At 39.8% G+C, this 18,410-nt stretch overlaps 1 protein-coding gene across 3 annotated transcripts in view; it reads left to right on the top strand.

Annotated features, from left to right (window-relative positions):
* TCAIM (T cell activation inhibitor, mitochondrial) overlaps positions 1-18,410 on the top strand; it is a 421,022-nt gene that overhangs the window by 206,949 nt on the left and 195,663 nt on the right. For all 3 annotated transcript variants that reach the window (XM_044066645.1, XM_044066646.1, XM_044066647.1), the window contains exons 7-8: positions 3,088-3,185; positions 9,814-9,905. In XM_044066645.1, coding sequence (XP_043922580.1) covers positions 3,088-3,185; positions 9,814-9,905 — 190 coding nt within the window. The remainder of the gene's footprint in view (positions 1-3,087; positions 3,186-9,813; positions 9,906-18,410) is intronic.

Raw genomic sequence — 18,410 nt, 5'->3', positions numbered from 1 at the left:
GCTTGTGGGATTGCTCTAACTCTTCATTGTGTGTGTGTATATTTGAAAACCTGAAGTAGAAGTATGGAAGTCAAATTCCACCCTTAAGGGCAGAGTTCGACTTGCATACTTCAATTTCACTTTTCCGTTACACTCCTAGCTCTCACACTCTCCCATAAGAAATTTCACTTCACTGCATCGCATTTAACATTTAAGGAGACCGACTTATTTTTATTGAAGACTGATGTTTGTGTAATGTTGGATATGTGGGCAGTAATTAAGTAACAGTTTTGCAGCAGCTTGATTTAACTTTAGATTGTGCACTTGGCTGTAGGTCTTGGATGGGATGATGTTACTAAATATTGAAGTATGAACTTGTGTGGAAAAGATTAGAGTTTCGGAGAAGACATGCAAGTAGAATAATCTAGATTAATGAGTAAAACCTTTCTAATATTTCAGGAATCCATCTTTGATAAAGATGGGAAAATGTTTGCAACACACTGTCAAAGACATAAAATTAAGAACAGCATATCTGGATTGAAAACTGAGGCAAGGAAAATTGATTTAAGGATTTATGGAAGTTCATTCTTCACTGTTGTTTTTCAATATATGCATACAGAGGATTGTGATTAGGTTTTCCGATAATTGCATTATTGTGTTTCTGACATGGATGCCAAACATTCATCCTGAGAGGCAAATCTTTGCATCCATGTCAGGTTCACATAATAGTAGGTTATGATTGCAGACCTGATCATAATCCTTTGTAGTGCATGGAGCTTTATCTGTTCCATGTTACTACTAGTTACAGGGGAAAAAAATTGTAGTGTTTTACTGGTTTTCAAAGCCGGTAAAGCACTTGGGGAGTGTTCTCAGACAGTAGCATACATCTTGGGTGAGGGCAAGATTTTGAGACCAAGACAGGGACAGATTACAGGCATTAACAGCAGGCAGAAATGAAGCCGTTTTAATTTCAGTCACTGTTTGCTAGCCAGCACTATCAGTTTATAGTGACTAGCACAAGACCTGATCTTAACAGTTATGGGGAGGCGCTTAAGAATTAAGATTGGGTCATGTGATGCAGAAACACTTTGCTAGTTTGCAATTTTCTTGATATTGGAGAGTAATCATGACACTCCACACACTACAGAAATCTTTTTATGACCACTATCATTGAAATACAGACAGAAATACATAGTAGTAAAGCTTTGTTTACTGTACAATGTCTTTGTCCTAATATTACAGTTGGACAAAGCACTTTGTCTGGGCCAAACACCTGTAGAATTCTGCAAACAATGTATGAATACTCCTTCAAATACTACAACTGGAATCCAAGATTATGAAAGTCCTCATTCTATGAAGTTGGCAAACAGTATTGCTAGAGAAAGGAGGAAAGCTACTGAATAGTTGGAGCAATTTAGACCTATTTCATTACTAAATATAAATTATAAAATTCATGTGAGGCAGTTTTTCATAAATACAGGTATGTTTTTGAATTGTTGCAGACATGTACTGCTTGAACTATCTGAAGAAAATGCATCTAAATTGAATTTTATATGATATACAATTCTTTGTTTTAACAAGTATTACCCTTTTTAATAGGTTTACAGGATATGCTTTTGAAAAATCAGTACAATGTGTAAATCTTGAACAATAACACTTTTTCCATTTTGTGGATAAATAGGGAATTCCAATTGGCAAGCTTTGATTTAATTGGTACGTTGATTTGCAATGGATATGTAACTTGATGAAGCTTTTTTATTTAAGTTGTTTGTGTTATGCATAAATACGTACCATCGGAGGACTCTTATCAGCATGATATCACATAATTTTGTAGTTTGGAATGCCTGCTGACTTTGGTGCTTTACTACAGTAGGGTAAAATTCCAGTCTGAAACAACGTAGAAGTTCAAGATCAGGCATTTAAATGGAAAAGTAAAAGCCTAGCCTTCCAGTCATATTAGCAAGTCCATTAACAAAGATTACTTCTCTGTACTTCACTCGCCCTATGTTGGGATGTCGAACTAAATTCCTGCCATACTTTACCTTCCCCTCCTCCCACTGTTCAGTCAAAGAAACTGACAACAAAACATTTCCCAAATGGTCAGTCATCCAAATCATTCTTAAAAATCAAAACAAAATCTTTATTACCATATTCTGTATACCTCCCCCACTAACCTATGCTCCTAAACATATTAGACGTAATCACAAAACATGATAATCATATTAGGCAAATTTAACTTCAAACTCACAGCTAATAAAAAAAAATCTTTAGTTGTTTCCTTACCTCTCTCAGGCCTACTCCACTCATTAGCAGATGAGCCAAACCTAATAGCCTCTCTAACACTTCCTTTTTTCTTGATCTTATTACCAATATTCCTGATAAACTAGTACATCTTTAAGTAGTATGACCTTCCTTTAGTGACCATTGCACCTTCTCTTGATGGCCCTTCAAGGCTGCCAAACACCCCCATATCACTTACTCTTCTAGATTTCTGCCACCAGACACCAAATCTCTACTTATTCAGGAGCTACAGATTATTTACTGGTCCCCAGTCTATGCCTGTACTGACTCAGTTTCTGCTACATTCTCCTTGTATAATATTCTCTGACATAATTGTTCTAGACGCTTTCTTTTAAGATTAATAAAAATTAAAAGCTATAAAGCTCCTTGGATTACATCAGATTTAGGGAAAGTGATTCCTGGTAGAGAGACATTTTGCAAAATATGGAAATCAAACACACAAGATATGATTGCACTCAACAACTGCCTAGAATTCAAAAGGAACATTTGGCATAATACTACTGTAGCCAAAGTTGGGTACTTCAGAAAATCCTGTATTATTTCATTTAATACATCCCCAAAAAACTGGGCCTCCATTAAACATCTGCACATCCTCACTTTTTCCTAAACAACAAAATCTATTTTACATCTTCTCCCACGATCTGTCCCTTCCTTCTTTGTTGGGGTGCTGGAGATGAGGATATGTGTCAGTCTATGTTCGGTAATAGCTGTATATGAGACTGTTGCCTGCCATGGTCAGCTGCATGGAAATGTAATGTTTTTGTTTCCTTAAAATAAAATACTAATCAGATTTTTTTTTCTTCCCAGGTGGCAAAGAAGCTGGGGAATTTCTCATCGCTGTAGCCAGCTTCACAGCTTGAGTCGTCTTTCGCAACAAAGCCCAGAAATTCTAAAGAATGTTAAAGGTAATGTAATGATGAAAGCTGTCCTTTTGACCAGCACAATTTCATAACCTGCCTATAAAATCTCTCTGCTGCTGTCCCACCAGCAGATGGCCTACCTAAACAACAGATTTGAGCAGCCGCCCAGGACCCCCTAACTAGTTAACGGGTAGTTGCTATTGCAAGAATTACTTTTACAGACATAGCAGCATTGTCCTAGTAGAACATATTTTCCTGTTTTGTGGGAATGTACTATTTGGTAAAGTGCTAACAACCTTATGACCTTCCTCTATCTTTCAAGTTTTGTATGACTATGACCCCCCCCCCCATTCCACGGGCATTTTTTTGTACCTTAACACTTTTCTTTTCTCTTGTAACAGGCTGAAAGTTATTCCATGGGTGCTTAATACTCATTTCAACCCTCTTAATTCCTAAACTGTAATCATTAGCTTTCCAGCCAAATGTTTTGATACTTTGCTGCAGACCAGATAATGACCAGCTTTAACTGTTAAATGATCAGCTGTTAGTATCACATATGCTAATAAATGTTGGGCACCAATCATCTGATGGACTGTGAAACCGTGATGAGGAGTACCTTGGCACAATATCCATACTGTTGTATGAAGTAAAACAGATGATCCACCTCCAGTATTTACTGCATATCAGTAAGGCACTGTATATTGTTAATATAGCGGTGACAGGTTAGTGCTGCTCATTTTGTGATTTGGGTAGAGTATTTTTTCTTTTTTATATAGTCTCTCTCCCACACACACTTTTCTGCAAGATCCTGCCTGATGGCTCCACTGTCGGTACTCATTCAACCCGCTTGTTCCACGGGGATGAGAGCCAGGCATTCCCAGCTCTATCCAAGAGCACTATAGCCCATTTGTTCCGTCCCTGGAAGCTCAGTTGGCGCATTCATTCTCCCATTGTTGAGAGTCTTGTGGTTGGGAGTGAGCCAGCAAGCTAGTGGGTTCTACAGAGAGGAGTACTCTTGAAGATTCCTCCCCTTGGTGGCTCCATTGAGTTCTGCAGTGCTGCCTGATCTTCTTAGGGATATCGTTTGGAAATTAACTGGAAGAGTCCATAAATATGGCATAAGAAGAGCTGATGAATATGCTGAGGGATGATCTCAAAAGACATATGACAATGGATATGAAGTTAAACTGGAAATTAAAGCACTGCATTTTTTGTATAATTTGCCTGTATTTCTCCATGTATTAAAAGCATTTGGTGCAGTTACTGGGAAGCTGTGTAGAATTGGTTTAGAATATGATATGGGAATGTACCAAGTTAAGAACTGAATGTATTGGAATTTAAAGCTTGAAAGATGTTGTTGAAGAGGAGCAACCATAAGGGATTTAAAAGATAGTATACCACCTAGCAGGTGGAGTTGCCTTGGGTAATTATACAGGTAAAATAGGCCTGTAAGTATGGGTATGTATCAAATGTTATTTTTAAAGACTTCATAGAAGAGGCTAGTATTACCTAAAGAATGTGGGGGGTTGAAAATCCCTGATCCAGAGTTATATTATGAGGTGAAGGTCTTGTATCCTTTTTCATTTCAGAGGTAGGATGCAAATTGACAAAGAGTTATGAAGTTTAATAATTGGAAATGAAGAGAATTTGAAATACTTACAATATGGAAGTAAGTGTGCAGAGAGGAGAGCTACCCTCTATAGTAAAACAATCATTGGGTTGTATGCAGTAGCTGTTGAATGGAGAAAAGGTCCATGAGTGGCCAATAGATTGGAAAAGGTTAATTTATATTCTAAACCCCCCCCCAAAAAAACGATAATGATAAAGAGTGTTCAAATTATCAAACAGTTGTACTTTTTTTACATGCTAGCAAGGTGCTGTTCAAGATGTTGCAAAGTAAACTCCAGCATTATATGGACCAAGATCTGCCAGATGTTCAAGCTGCATTTAGAAGGGGCAGAAGCACCAGAGCTCAAATTGACAATATCCACTGGATAATGGAGAAAGCAAGGGAGTTCCAGAAGAATATTTGCTTCTGCTTTATTGACTACGCTAAAACATTTGTCTGTGTGGATCATAAGTAAAAAATAGCAAATACTTGGAGAAATGAAGATACTGGGTCACCTTATTTGCCAGCTGTGGAATCTGCACGGCAACAGTTACAATCAAATATGGAACAAGTGACTGATTCAGAACTGGAAAAGGAGTAATACAAGGCTATATATTGTCACCAGACTTATTTAGTCTATATGCTGAGGATATGCGAAATGTTGGATTAGAGTATTCAGATTCTGGAATCAAAACTACTGGGAGAAATATCAACAACCTCAGATATATAGCTGATGATCACTCTAATGACTGAAAGCAAGGATGAGTTGAACAGCTTGTTGATGATGAAAGTAGAAAGTGCAAAAGCCGGCTTGTTGCTCAGCATTAAAAAAAACTAAAGTTGTCATCTAGCCCTTTCTGCTTTTGCAGATAGATGAAGAAGAAGGTAGTAGTAGATTTTATTCTTCTGGGCTCAAAGATCTGAGCAGATGATGATAAGGCTGTGGCAAAGCTGGATAAGATTTTAAGGAGACAGACCTCACATTAACTAAAGTTTGTATAGTGAAATGTATCGTTTTGCCAGTAGCAAAATGCAGCTGTGAGAGTTGGACTATAAGTTAAGGCTGTGTGCTGAGAATGGATTCTTTTGAAGTCTGATGTTAGACAAAACTTTTGAGAATTGCATGGAAGGCAAGAAGATCGAATCAGTCAGTAGTTCGATAAATGGTCAGGATTTATGTCTGCAAGATCTGCAAAAAATACCCTTTTGGTTATTTTTATTTATTTATTTATTTTGGATATACTGACTCCTGATCTTTTTTGCTTTTCTATTTTTCTGACATAAATCTTGATATGTATATATGGGATGTGAGATATTGATGAGGATGGATGATTTAATAAAATAAGTATTTGGAAGATAATCATGGACATCATTTGCGTTGTTTCATCACTTACAGTCAGTTTCATTCATGAGCAGCAGTCTAGTATTCAGACATCCTTAGTATCTGTTGCATTATTTACAAACGGTTTTGATTAGAAATAAGATTGTCAAGTTTTACGTAGGAATATTTGTTGTTATAAGTCTTGTTAAAAATCTCAGCCATAGGAAGAGAAGACAGATTTAGAGCAGACCTGGGGAGGGGAGGAGGAACAAGAAAGTTAAAGGAGATGAGATGATAGAGGAGGGTACAGTTGTGTTAATAGTGCATTAAGTTTTGTGCAGCAATGAGTTATGTCACAAATTCATATAGCTACATTAGTACCAGTTTAACCAGGGGTGGTGCAGGCGCAGAGCCATTTATCTGTCAGGTGTTGATTTAGAAGGCATTTCAAGTGTTTCAGGTTATAGACTGTTCTGAAGTGGAGTGGGATGGTATTCCAGCTATTAGCAATGCAGTGTGAATACAGGGAGTGACCTGCATCATTAGGTTTTGTTATGCAGAGTAATGGTTTTTCAGTGGAGCATAGAGGTCTCTTAGTAGTATTAAAGGTTGGCTGGAATGAAGAGATGTGAATTTTTCAAGGCTGTGCAATAGTTTGAAGGTTGTAATTGATTTGTGAGTACAACAGAGAAGTATTTAGGTTGAGATAGTTTAGTTGTTTTAGAGAGAGGAAATGATATGGTATCTATTCTTGGATGGTTGTAAATTTGCCTACTTTATTGTAGCATTGTTCTAGTTTTGCTAATAGGAGGAGTTGAGATTGGTTAAGATAGGAGAGGCATATAATAGGGTGAGGAGTAAAAAATAAGCTGATGTGTTTTATCTTGCAAACTCGGTAAGGTAGTGATTGCTTCTGGAGAGGCAGTCTAGCTTTTGGTGTGTCTTGTGTATGGTTTGCTGAAGGCGACTGATTTCAGGTGGTCATCTGTAATCACATGTAGCAATTTGATGTGGTATACCAGTTCTGTATTGGTGGTCTTGGATGACAGTATATTAAATGTAGCTTTTTGGAAGGAGAGAGAGTCGGTTGTGAACATAGTAGTTTTGTTGTGTTTTTTATTCAGAAGGAGTTGACCTGTCAAGCCAAGCTTCTGTGGAGGAGAAGGATTTCTGAGGAAGTGTTTGGAGCATGGGTGGTGTCCTTGCAACACATATCACATATTGTATTGGAGTAGCTTCTTTGGCTGATGATGGAGCTGTGCACAAAACATATTGCTGTGTAACAATACAAAGAAATGATGGGTTGTTATGACGAGAGCTTAAATCCACTATTATTCTTATAAAATGTGTAGATAGTTATTTAGTCAATGCTGCTACTACTACTACTTGTTGGAAATATAATGCTTGCATTAATTACAGAAGGATTATCAGCAAATTAATTTTGTATGTGTGCAAATGTGTTTTGCAGAACTTATTACTAGGTCACTGTTATTGGTCATAGTTGTAGCATAGCAAGTGGTACGGATTTCTTTACTTATTTTTGGACATAATTGAAAATCGCAATAAGTAAATGTTTTATTTCCTTTAAATAATGTACCAACACAACAATGTACTTTTAGCTGCTCTAAAACTAAAACTTAATACCTCACAAAGCCTTTATAAACAGCACCTCTCCTGTCATCCTGCCCCATGTTTTAAACCTGCTAGGCAACATAGGAAGTCCAAGGCAAATGAGTCACAAGACCATTTACACTTTTTCTAATACCCGCAGTTTTACTGTACCCTCCTTCTCAAGAAGGGCAAGGAAAGTAAGTCCCAGAATAAATTTATGGGTAGCCATTCACCCTTCCAGGTTTAATTTGAGGGAGGATGCTAGAGTGACACTTGCAGTGGAAGTTTGTTTCAGATGTTTGGTACGTATTAGATAATAAATCTGTCTCTGCAGTGCATTTTTTGTGCTGGATTTTTAAGTACCTAGTTCTGGTATTAAGGTGGAGCTATTTGACTTGCAAAGATACATGAAATCAAGAAGGATGGGGTGCCTAATAGCATGGAAGTCAAGGCTTTAAGCAGCACACAATACCTATACGAAACTAAGTGAAAGGATAATGCTTAAATTGTTTCTTAATAGTACAGGAACATCGGGGTAACAATCTCCATGTCTAGGAACCTTTTGGGGCAATCCGTTACTTAATGTAGCTAGAAAGGTGCATCCCAAAGGGAGGATTGAACTGAATAATCTGTCAATTAGGACTACATAAAAAGTTATGACTTATTTTGACCCGGATAATATTCCTTTAGATATCATTTCTGTTAAATAAAAGCTTTTTATGACTATTGCTGTGTTGTGGTAGTCAAAGAGAGGGAATTATCCACCCAGGTTCTAAAATAAGTGACTGGCTTATTTTGGAATGAGGTACTGGCTATACTGTACTCTGGAGGAGAAATTTACATATCAAATGTGACAGTACTACAGTTTTTTTGCATATGTTTACAAGAGTTAGTTCCTGCTGTAATGAGTGTATATCAGATGAGGATTTGACAGTAATGCCCAGTTTGTAGTCTTCTACAACTGTGGATAACCCAAGTCTGGAGATTGAAGATATAAGTGACGAAAAGAAGTCCCTATACTAAGCCCCGGGCAGATCACTAGTTACCTTCGTAATTGCTGAGGGGGCACCTACCATCCCTTACTGTGTGGGTTCTATCTTCGAACAAGTTGGCTATTCATCTCACCACACATGGATCTACTTTTAAGGTGTTTAGCTTTTTCCAGTGCTAGGATGGGGTATAGTGTTAAATGCTTCAGCAAGGACTAAATATTCTGTGTAAATAGAATGACCACTGTTATTAGCCTGTGTGACCTTCTCAGAGACGTTAACTGACTAGGCAAGATGACCATTTGACAAAGCCAGACTGATGCGGTTCAAGCTTGATGAGGTTTTTGATATCATAGTTTGAGGCTGGATATGTGTACCATGGCTTTTCAAATTAGACTAGTCAGGCTAATGGGTCTTTATTTTCCCAGTCCATTGGAAGGGCCTTCCTTGTGTAGGGGCCTTGCCACTGCAATTCTTCATATTGGGGAGTACAAGTCCTATAGCTAAGCTCTGCAAGGGCATGTTTGGCTTTATGAGATATCCAGGTAAATTCAGACCGCATGGAAGTAGTAGTTTTGTTTTAAGAGAGCCTCCATCTCTCTTTGTAGTAGTAGTAGTAGTGGGGAATTCCCTTCCTTCCTCTTGAATAAGGGGAGCTGGCCCACTGCTACCTGATGCCCCATTTTACTAATTCTGTAGTAAATGAACCACTGGATGGAGTCAGGTTGCCTGTAGGACAGATTCCCTGCTACTGTTATGCTATTAGACTGCCCCAAACTTTGCACTGCTGCAACCATACTACAGTTCTGAAGTTGTGAAATAGTGAGTTAGCATCATTCTTTTCTTTGGTAATATTGCTTGGTAAAAGCATTGTGGCTGAAAGCTTGTTGTTTGGAATGCAGATGTATTGTATGTCTGCAGTGCATTTCAGACATGTTAATCTCCTGTAACACGAAACTAAATCAGCTATGTAGCAAACAGGTCAAGGGCCGCATGTAATGAAAGGTGGTGTTGCTTTTGCAATGTGTTTGAGTGTAATATCTGTATAAGATCTATAGGAAACTGTGTAATAGACATTGCTGTCCTTTGAGTACAAATGTTATTACATAAACATTTTTTCTTTTTAACCCCACTGTGAAACAGGACGTATAATAATATTTACTGACCAGTCTGGACTGAGTGCATCAGGCCATGTGATGCTGGGAACAACAGATGTCCATCACCAGTGGGCTAAAGTAAGTACAAGACAAGCATCACTGAAACATCTGCTAAAACCAAACTCCATTGCATGTTTTAGTAGTTGGGTGTGGTAAAAAAGACCTATGGCACCCTACCACAGTGTCCCATTTCTATCACTGGATCTACTAGCCTTCTGCATACCCCCATACTTTCTCTGTATAGGCTTTGGCTAGCACAGAGCCTATGGACATCCTGGGACATCTGGATGTCACACCATCTGTACGCTTTTTTTTTCTTCTTTAATTTATACTGTTCCCCATCCCCCAGCCCCTGCAGTCTCTTGGCTTTGTCCAGAGGGCAGGTATGCAGTAGGTTCATACTGAAATATCACTCCCCCTCCACGGAGCTCAATCAATGTCCTCAACCTAATCCCTCTTTAGGACTATGCCTCCTCCTTCAAGATTCCTGGCCTTCACTAGGGATTCTGTGGGGAACATCCTTGGGACCATCCTCCATTGAGGATGGTAATGCTCATCAATCCCCTGCCCCTTTGTCCAAGCCACTAACTGAATCTGTGTCGGGTGAGCCATAGTCTTGTCTTTATCTCTCTATGCCCTCAAAACAGTTAAATATAACATTTGTGGTGCCAATTTATACACGAGTCTGTTTGAAACAGAAGGGTATAGTCTGATGAAGAGAGGGCTTCTTTTAAACTAGGAAACATTTTAGGGGAATATTTGATTACAGCACATTATAGTATTTGCTTTATAAAAATGCATATGCTTTATATAGCTCCCTTTCTGAAAGTGCCAGATGCAGTGCTGAACTACATTCATGGGCTTTCTGAGAGAATAATTTTAAAGGGCACAGAGGCCCTCTCCTTACTAAGCTCTGTTCTCAAGCTCCAAACAGAAAAGCAGCTGATATTCTTCATCATGCAGATCTTTCCTGCAATAATTCATTATATGAATGATAGCCTGTGGTGGTGGTGGCAGTTCCCTGCCTGATCATCTTTTTCAGCAGTCATTTCTTTCAGCATGCAGATACAATCCTGCATTGTGGTGTTTACAGGGAACCTGTCTGTAAATGTGCCTTTGGTAATACAGAGTTAAATTGCTTATGTTTTATATTATTTCTAATTATAGTCAAACAGAAAACATTGCCAAGATGTCATCTGGAGCGACTTCTGCTTAGGGGAGATCCACAGTGCAGATAGTTGTGAACAGTTTACTAAGTTTAACCAACTGATTTCTGCTAGGAGGATGAGAAATGTCCTTACATAGTATTGCAGAATAAGGCAAATCTCACAGAACAAGAATAGACACAACTGTAGCATGCTGAAGAGAAAATAAGCATGTGTTTGGATATTATACATGAGTTCAGAAAGCTTGCTGTTAAGCATCTATTTTTTGATAACTCTAGAGCACAAGCATTTTTAACATAACACCAGCAAAAAGGAGAGAGTGTTGTCACCAAACTTAGGGAGCCACTAAAGCAGAGAAATCTGGAAATAAAGAACAAGCACAAATGAAAATATTTATGGAAGGCTTAATTATGCCAGTGGTAGATGGTCAACAACTAACAATTAAGATAGAAGGAGACAATATGAAAATAGATGTGTAATCAGTCTGCAGGAAAGTCTCCAAGAACGGATGGTATTCCTGTGGAATTTTATAAGTTAGGAGGGAAGAAAATGATAAAGATCTGGAAGATTCTAACACGATTTTAAAAGGAGGAGATGCTCCAAAACCTTTGGAAGAAAGCTGTGGTGGCTGTATTACCTAAAGATGGTAAAGTCCAAGCAGACCCAGATAAATATAGACCCATTTCAATTATAATCATGATTACAAAGTATTTGTCTACATTAGTTAAATGAATGACAAAGGTGTTGCCAGAATTGATAGATATCAGTTTGGTTTTGTGGAGGGGAGGCAAAAAATTTGACAACATTAATAGAACAGTGATGACCCAGAATGAAGCAGAATACAAGAAAATACCAGTAAGTTTTGATGCAGAGAAAATATTTGACAGATTAAGGTGGGATTTTATGAGGACAGTGGAAGCATTTGCATTTCGTAATACAATTAATTAGGAGAATATATGAAGAATTAAATTGGGAGGGCCCCTCTCTGATAAATTGTGTTTGAATAGAGGAACCAGGCAAGGGTGTCCTCTTTCCCCTTTATTTGCTTTATATTTGTAGCTATTGGCAAAGAATATAAGAGACTCAGAAATCCAAGGATATCATTGGTGTGGTAATCAAAAAAGTTGTCTTTGTTTGTAGATGGTATTATTTTATACCAAATAAATTCAGAAATGGACATCTCAGTGTTGTGGAACATTTTGAGACCATTTGAAGTTTTTCAGGATATAAAATTAATGGAGATAAAACAAAGGTTATAGATATGTTTTTAGTCTCTTTAGTTTTATACACAAGTTAGGCTTATTTTTATCAATCAAAGGAGAAGTTGTGAACAGTAATTAATAGAGAGTTGAAGTTATTTATCTGGGAGGGGAAGAATACAAGAGTTAAGTGGGGCAAGGTGATTATTCCACTAGAACAAGGTTTAGGATTACCTGATTTGAAGCAATATTTTGCAGCTAAACAATTAAAGCTTGTATACATAACACAAGCAGAAGGTTATAATTTAAAGTGGAAAGGGATGATGAAGCGGAGGGGATATTAAAGAAATAAGAAGACACTAAGGATGTTCTTCATGTTTCACTGTTGCAGTCATCACACTTGGGTTATCTACCTGCAGATATCCCTCAGTCGGCCCGAATACCAGAGTCTTGGGATTTCTGCGTCGGATGCTGTCGCCTCTTCCATGATGTCAGGTCGTCAGGGGTAAAAACATGCAGCAGACACCATTACATCAGCTTTTCTTGCCATGCGGGAGCCCGAAGGAGAAGCAGTTCGCAAGTGCCGGTCGGCCGCTTCCTGAAATTTTCATTTTTCAAGTTTCAAACCTGAAGTCTTCTAAAGCCAAGTACACCATTGGGGATCCTTTTTTCTTGCTCTAACCGATGTCAGAAAAAGTTAACAGTTGTCTTGCCTCTGGAAAGCAAATACCTCACAGAGATTTTCATTCTTACTGCATCATCTGTTTAGGCCCAGACCATGACGTCCCTCGCTGTCGGTTTTGTGCCTTGTTCAATGACCAAACTATTCATTGTTAGGCTATTTTTGTCGCTAAATACTTTTGCTCTCATTCACCGTATTCCAAAATGGCTTCAATAAGCCATCTGACTACCTATCTTCCGAAAAAATGCAAGGATAAAGACAGAGACAGACCGCATAGGTCCAAAACTGCCGACGACACTTCCGTTAAGCTAGTCGCCAGTCCGCCAGTACTCAGTTAGGCACTTTTGTAGCCCCTGTTACCCACTTCTACAGATTCGCAGGCCTCCACTGAGACCTATTCGGAGTCCGGTATGCCGCAAGATGCTTCTTTGACAATGGAACCTGTGAATGTCTCTACCTTGGATGGGTCTGGAGCCATTGTGCAGGCACTAGCTTCTGAGGGTGTATTCAGACCTTCCGATGTTCATATTAAACCAGCTACTTTGTTAATGGCTACAACTACTGAATTTCTCAGGCCCAGAGTTCATACTACACCTAGGAAACGGATGACCAAAGCGCATTCTCAAGCTCCCATGCCACAGAAACAAATGCTTAGAATGGCTGAAGACCTCATTACTTTAATTAGGGGAAGCTAGCCTGCCCCTTCTAAAAGACAAAGAATTGATTTTCCTTCTGATTCTACAGATCATGAGTCTGATGACTCTGACCCCTGTGATTACCAGGACATACCCTTATCTACCTATGAGAACTCAGATGCAGAGGATTCTGTTCTTAAAAAGATGGAGGAAAAAGCTAAATCTATGCAAACTGTTAAAGATTTCTTACAGGTACAGCCACCTAGATTCAGTAGGCATTGGCCTTCAAAAAAACCTGTCCTTTCCAGTCCCTCCCCGACCTTTTCAGTCCAAACCCAGAGACAACAGACCACAAAGACTACAGTCTCAGGATATGCCCAGATCTAAACAATGGAGTGCTCCCTCCTCAAAAACAGGGAGTGGTAAGCCACCCCCTTATGGAAAAAGTTCACAATGACTTGTCCTTCATCCTTCCCAGCCATGCCCAAGTACTTGCACCCCTAGGAGGAAAACTAGCCCTGCATGCAAAAAACTGGGAGTATATTACCCAGGATCGATAGGTCTTAAATATTGTATCCCGGGGATACAGATTCTACTTCCACTCACTGCCAACCCCAAGCAGATTGCCAGACCTTCCTCCAAACCAGTAGGCAGAGGCCAAAAAGCAAGTATTTTCTCTTCTCAGTGTCAGGGCTATTCAACCTGTTCCAACAGAGCAAAGGGGACAGGGTTTCTACTCCACACTGTTCCTGGTGCCCAGAAAATCGAACTCTTGGTGCCCTGTTCTGGATCTGTCAACTCTCAACTCCTTCCTGGTGGTACCAAAATTCAAAATGCTTACACTCCAGGAGCTGTTTCCTATGCTAGCCAAGGACCCCTGGCTAGTCACCCTAGACTTAAAAGAAGCTTATCTGCAAATCTCCATAAGGGAATCTTGCAGGAAATATCTACGTTTCAGGGCAGGCTCTATGCATTATCAGTTCTCTGCACTTCCCATTGGCTTATCTACTGCACCCAGGGTTTTCACAAAGTGCCTGGCCCCAGCCATTGCATACTGCAGGCAGAGAAATATTCAGATTTATCCATGCGTGGACGATTGCCTGATTCAGGCGAACAGTCAGGAATTGCTGCTTCAGCACCTGACGTTTGTAAAGAGACTCCTAACTTCTCTGGGGTATACCATCAACAAAAAGAAATCACATCTGGTGTCCAGCCAAAAATTGTATTCCTGGGAGCAAGCTTGAACACAACTTCCCAGATGGCATTGCTCACTCCAGGAAAGCAGGTTTATTTGACAAATTACTTCAAACTACTGGACACCCAAACTCCGCTATCTGCAAGAAAAATACTGCAAGCCCTAGGGTTCATGGCCTCATGCATTTTACTAATTCCATATGCAAGACTGCATATGAGGAAACTTCAATGGTATTTAAAAAGTCTCTGGTGTCACCATTCTCAGGACCTGGAAACAGTGATTCCTATCATTCCTTGCCTAAGGGCAGAGTTCCTTTGGTGGGCAGAGGCTTGCAACCACAACAAGGGACTCCCTTTCACTCAACCCCCCACCGCCCAAACACTGACAACAGATGCATCAGACTATGCACGGGGGGGGGGGGGGGGGGCTTACATGGCAGGCAAATGGAGCCCAGGACAAATTCTCCTGGATATTAATCAAAAAGAAGTGTTAGCTGTACAGAATGCACTGACAGCCTTCAAATACCTTATCCTGCCAGGACAACTCTTGATAAAGACAGCACCACAGTTATGTGGTACATAAACAAGCAGGGGGGGAACTCATTCCTACCCACTCTGCAGGTTAGTCATGGCCCTAAGGAACACAGCCTTGAGCTATCAAGTGCACCTGCAAGCTCATTTCCTGCCAGGCAAACAAAATTCACTGGCAGACGACTTAAGCAGAAATCTAATGGACCCACAGGAGTGGAAACTGGAACCCAACTCATTCAAACTTCTAATACACAGGTGGGGTACACCAGAAGTGGACCTCTTTGCTTCCCCCCAAAACCATCAACTGAGCAAATGTTGCACCAGAATTCCCCACAGCCAAGCATGGAAAGTGGATGCCCTATCCTTTACATGGGAAAACCTCTCAATCTATGCCTTTCCCCCTGTGCCCCTCCATTCAAAAGTACTATCAAGATCAAACAGGCCAGGCCAAGGGCAATCCTTATTGCACCGGACTGGCCACGCCAGCACTGGTACCCACTCCTACGCAATCTGACAGCAGTGCCACCCTGGCACCTACATCAGACCCCCTCTCTGCTGTCCCAGCAGGAGGGACAGAATTTGCATGCTCGGCTGCAAACCCTGAACCTGGCAGCCTGGCTTATTCCCTGAATGCATCACCAGCAACCATACCCAAACAGGTGCTAGATGTTATCCTTGAGGCCAGGAGGCCTAGTACTAGGAAATCCTGTTCATAAAAGTGGAAAAGATACTGTTCTTGGAGCCAGTCTCAAGGAAAGGACACAGCCATGCCCACCTTACCTCAAATCCTAGATTATCTAGCAGAGCTGCTCCACAAAGGCCTAGCCTTCTCATCAATTAGGATTCATGCCTCTGCCATCTCAGCTCATTACGATACTGAGCCACCCCTCTTTTCTCACCCTCAGATCAAACAGTTCCTGAGAGGAGCTAACAATTTAAGACCCCCAAGGAGAGCTCCCACTCCTGCCTGGGACCTTAACTTTGTACTAGAGAAGCTCACACTCCCCCCTTTTGAGCCTGCTGCTACAGCAGAGTTAAAATTCCTCTCTTGGAAAACAGCCTTACTTCTAGCCATCACTTCAGCAAAAGAGTGTCTGAGTTACAGGCCCTTATGGCTGTGGAACCCTTCATTATCTTCCACACTGACAGGGTTTCCCTCAGGACTAACCCATCTTTTATGCCCAAGGGGGTATCCAGTGTGGCTTTAAACCAATCCATCCATTTACCAACCTTTTTTCCTAATCCTCAGAATAAAGGGGAAAGGATCCTGCACTCCTTGGGACGTGCACAGACAGCTCAGGTTCTACCATGACAGGACTAAACCTTTCAGAAAGTCTGACCAGCTGCTAGTCCGCTTTGCTACAGGGGCAGAGGGCAAGGCCATTTCAAAGCAAACCATTTCTAAATGGATAGCACACTGCATCCATTTCTGCTACAAACACCATGGAAAACCTACCCCACAGGGGATCAGACTTCATTCCACTAGGGCTACCTCAACCTCTACAACATTTCTCAGGGGAGTCCCTACCAGGGACATCCTGGAAGCTGCAACTTGGAGTTCTGTACACACCTTCACCAAGCATTACCACTTACCTATCTTTTCTAAATCCAGAGCTGGATTTGCCACAGCAATCTTACAAGCCCTGCTAGCAAGCCCTAATACTTCTTGACTGCCTCCACCCTTCCTCAGCTTTGGGAATCAACCCAAGTGTGATGACTGCAAACGTGAAACACGAAGAACATAGTACAGTTGTGTACACTTACCATAAATGTAGATGTTCGAGTGTATTCACTGTTGAAGTCCTGGTTACCCTCCCTCCAGCCCCCTGTCTTTTCTATACTTTCTACCTATCCTCTTTTTCAGCCATATCTTATGGCAATGGTGTTTACTTTCTACTGGAGATGTTCCACACCATATGATTGCTTCCTATTTTGGGGGCTGCTGACATGTGTGGCAAGAAAAACTGATGTAATGGCGTCGGCTGCATGTTTTATACCCCTGACGACCTGACGTCATGGAAGAGGCGACAGCATCCAGTGCAGAAATCCCAAGACTCTGGTATTTGGGCTGACTGAGGGCTACCTGCAGGCAGATAACCCAAGTGTGATGACTGCAACAGTGAATACACTTGAACATCTACATTTATGGTAAGTGTACACAACTGTACTTTTTGGATGCTGAGCCTTAAGGAGAATAAGAACAACCATATAAAGTCCTTTTCTTTTGAGGATGTGCAATATAAATTTAATAGTAAAAATTGCACCGTGGCCTAGTTTTTTTTTTTTTTGTGTGTGTACCAAAAATTCATAAGAGTTTACGTGACCCACCAGGCTGCCCTATTGTATCAGCATGTTATTTTACCCACAATCTGTTATGTTTTCTACATAATTACGTATTGACTGAAGTTATAAAGTTGTCATTGTATATTAGAGATGTGTTTGATTTTATGGAAAAAATAAAAATCATAAGGTGAATTAGTAATAAAATTATTTTATAGTTGTAGATGTGTGGAGTTTGTATACGAGTATCAGACATGCACATGGCATGGAAGCATTATTATATTTCTTGAGGGCTAATACAAAAACACATTACATTTTAGAATTGGTTATGTTTTGTTTAAATAACAGTATATTTGAATTCAATGGACAGATATATAAACAACTTCAGGGTACGGCCATGTGTTCTACTTGACTTTATTTTCTCTATTTTCTCTATATTTTATTATATTATCTAATTTATGCATGGTCATTGTGAGAGTTAAGAGAATGCCAGCAAGAAATGTTTATTTTTACAACAAAATGTATACAAAGCTGCTTTGCGTTTTACTAACCAACAAGTACTATTATATAAATAAGAGCCATAACAAATAATTAAGTTTAATTTAGAAGAATGATGATAATGAAAATATTAATTAATTTAATTATTAATTTAATATACTATCATATATCAGATATATAAGACATAGGTCACTACACTATCTTAACTTGTCTCTTGTCTGAAGAAGCGCGTAGGCTACTTTTTTGGTTTTTTTTAAAAGCTGTTATTTATTATTTAGATGGTGGTGGTCTACCTTCTTTTTTGATTAAATAACAGTATATTTGAATTCAATGGACAGATATATAAACAACTTCAGGGTACGGCCATGGAGGCAGCTTTTGTCCCTATGTACTCTAAC

Source organism: Protopterus annectens, chromosome 3.part1, assembly GCF_019279795.1.
Source record: "Protopterus annectens isolate FY-2018-M chromosome 3.part1, PAN1.0, whole genome shotgun sequence".
Lineage (NCBI taxonomy): Eukaryota > Metazoa > Chordata > Ceratodontiformes > Protopteridae > Protopterus > Protopterus annectens.
The sequence above is the reverse complement of the archived record's forward strand: the minus strand, read 5'-3'. Positions and strand labels throughout refer to the sequence as shown.